At 42.6% G+C, this 2,500-nt stretch overlaps 1 protein-coding gene across 3 annotated transcripts in view; it reads left to right on the top strand.

Moving 5' to 3' along the window:
* Positions 1-98: 98 nt before the first annotated feature.
* fbn1 (fibrillin 1) overlaps positions 99-2,500 on the top strand; it is a 126,725-nt gene continuing 124,323 nt past the window's right edge. For all 3 annotated transcript variants that reach the window (XM_083552174.1, XM_083552176.1, XM_083552175.1), the window contains exons 1-2: positions 99-303; positions 725-927. In XM_083552174.1, coding sequence (XP_083408300.1) covers positions 788-927 — 140 coding nt within the window. In that variant the 5' untranslated portion in view covers positions 99-303; positions 725-787. The remainder of the gene's footprint in view (positions 304-724; positions 928-2,500) is intronic.

Here is a 2,500-nt window from a genome sequence, read left to right as displayed (position 1 = left end):
TTCTGAAGGAGAGAGCGTGTGAGAAATGAAAAAAAAAAGAGAAGAAGGGGGTGTTTTGGGAGGAGAAGAGTGACGAGGAGGAGGAGGGATGAAAGAGAGAGAGAGAGAGAGAGAGAGCTGGTGAAAGTTAAACACTCAGCTCATCCTAAACACAAAAGCTCGGAGAGCAGTTGGAGCTCCACGCTGATCTTCTGCCATGATTAATATCAGCTAGACCTTCAGTCCAGGATCCTGCACTCGTCTTTTTCTCCTCGTTCTTCTTTTCTCCAGACTGAGGAGTGACACACAGACTGCTGCAGGGAGGTACAATACCATCCAGCTATTTTCCTCTTCTCTTTTTCTTACACTTTTACATGTTTTTCAGTGTGTGTGTGTGTGTGTGTGTGTGTGTGTGTGTGTGTGTGTGTGTGTGTGAGCTGTTTAGACTGAGTTGTTGGAGGTTGGAGTTCGGATGATCTCACACTGAGCTGATTTTACTCCTACATCTGTTTGCACTTTTTATGCAAATCCTGTCTGCTGATTGCTGCTGATTTGAGCTGCTGAGCTTCTCGCATTCCTCAGCTTTCTGTTCTTTTTCTTCCTTTTATAAAAAACAATCACCATCTCCTAGTTCTGTCCCAGGAGATGTTTGATGGCTGTTTACTGGCTGGTTTGTGCAGAAGAATAAACCTGAGTGAGTGATATGTGTGTGTGTGTGTGTGTGTGTGTGTGTGTTCTGATGCAGGTCTGATCTGGATCGTCCCTGAGCTCCGTTTCACTCTGTAAAGTGGTCTATCAGAGGGGCAGGATGTGGTGCCTGAGGCTGCTGATTTTGGGCTTTTGGTTGGCTCTTGTGGTGCTCAGCGCGAATGAAGATGCCAAACCAGAGCAGAAGGAAGTGAGCAGGTCCAAACGAAGAGGAAACACAGGACAGCTCAGCCTCAAGAGGTAACAACACTGTTAACTCTTTACTCAGCAAAAAGTCTTCATTTCATAGCTGCAGGTCTGCTGGAGCTCCATATAAACTCTCCTGCTGCAGGAGGACAGAAGAGACCAATCTAAACCCCGAGAACATGGATATATATGATTATAGTGGCTGTGAGCTGTGTGGAGACACTGAGTCTTTTGGTGTCTGAGAGACACATGCACAGTCTTTTTATTTCTATGCAACAAACTCTGCAATGGAACAATCTAAAGATTTCCTTCTACCAAAGCGATGCATAAATGTCCAGATGTTCCACTTTCTTTTCAATGAAAAATTCTCCTTAGCATGAAAAACAGCTTTCCACACTTCTCCACAATTCTCCAACAACTTTCTCCAAACATTCAGCTGTTACACTCCGCTGTGCCTCGTGTAAAACTCACCAAAGATGTTCTTCACTAGATGGAGCTTTCTTTCTTTCTTTCTTTCTTTCTTTCTTTCTTTCTTTCTTTCTTTCTTTCTTTCTTTCTTTCTTTCTTTCTTTCTTTCTTTCTTTCTTTCTTTCTTTCTTTCTCTGCAGTTCATCTCAGAGCAGTTCAGTAAGATTTAGGTGTGGTGACTGGGCAGGTGGTTCCATGAGAGAAATCACTCCAGACGTCTGTTTGCGCTGTAAAGAACGCTTACAGAACTCAGACATGCGCTTCAGCTCATCGTCTTGTTGTACTGTGAAGTTATAAAAAATCTCCAACCTTCTCTGCTCCAAAACAACCCCAAACCCTAAAGCTTCCACCTCCATGTGTGAGTGTGGGGGTGAGGGTGAGGGAGTCTGATCACATCTTCTCTCCTGTTCTCCGTCTTACACAAAACAAAAATGTCCCATTTGGATGGCGTAAACGCGTCTGTGGTGAATAGTTAAATACATAAACAGGTCGCAGGAGAACAAAATCATCCGCTTGACTCCCACAAAATATACAAAGAAATACAAATAAATTAATTGCTAAAAAATAATGAACTGTTCTGTATCTACTGCACAACAGTAACAATGGAAACTAAACTAAGTGATTAGCAGGCACGAGGTCTGAAGTGAACTCTGGTGTGGTTCATGTGCAGTAACTCCTGGAGCACACAGAGGAACAACATCTGAAGTGCAGAACAGGAGAATCACTGAGTGCTCCACATAGAACTTCATTATTAAAGAAAGGAACAAACAACAACAAAACCTGGGCCTGTTTCATTTGATGTTCTGAAAAGTTTCATGTTCGTGTCCACGTTCATCATTTACACAAAAAGTCAAACTCCAAGAAAACAAAACCTTTGTACATTTTCCGTTTCTTTTTTATTTATATTTAAAAGGGAAGCAAATGAAAGTAAAAAGCAGAGTAAGAAGCAGTCAGAGCACTGCAAATACAACTACTTATACATTTTTTAAGGGAGTGGGACAGAACTTTGAGGAAGGGACAGAACTTTGAGGAAGGGACAGAACTTTGAGGAAGGGACAGAACTTTGAGGAAGGGACAGAACTTTGTGGGAGCGGGACAGAAAACTCCGGGACAAGTCTCGACTCCACAGAATTCTTCCACACATTTACTGTCACATTCC

Source organism: Silurus aristotelis (genome assembly GCF_946808225.1).
Source record: "Silurus aristotelis genome assembly, chromosome: 10".
NCBI classification, from domain to species: Eukaryota; Metazoa; Chordata; class Actinopteri; order Siluriformes; family Siluridae; genus Silurus; species Silurus aristotelis.
Note: the sequence above shows the minus strand (reverse complement) of the source record. Positions and strands in the feature narration are given on the sequence as shown.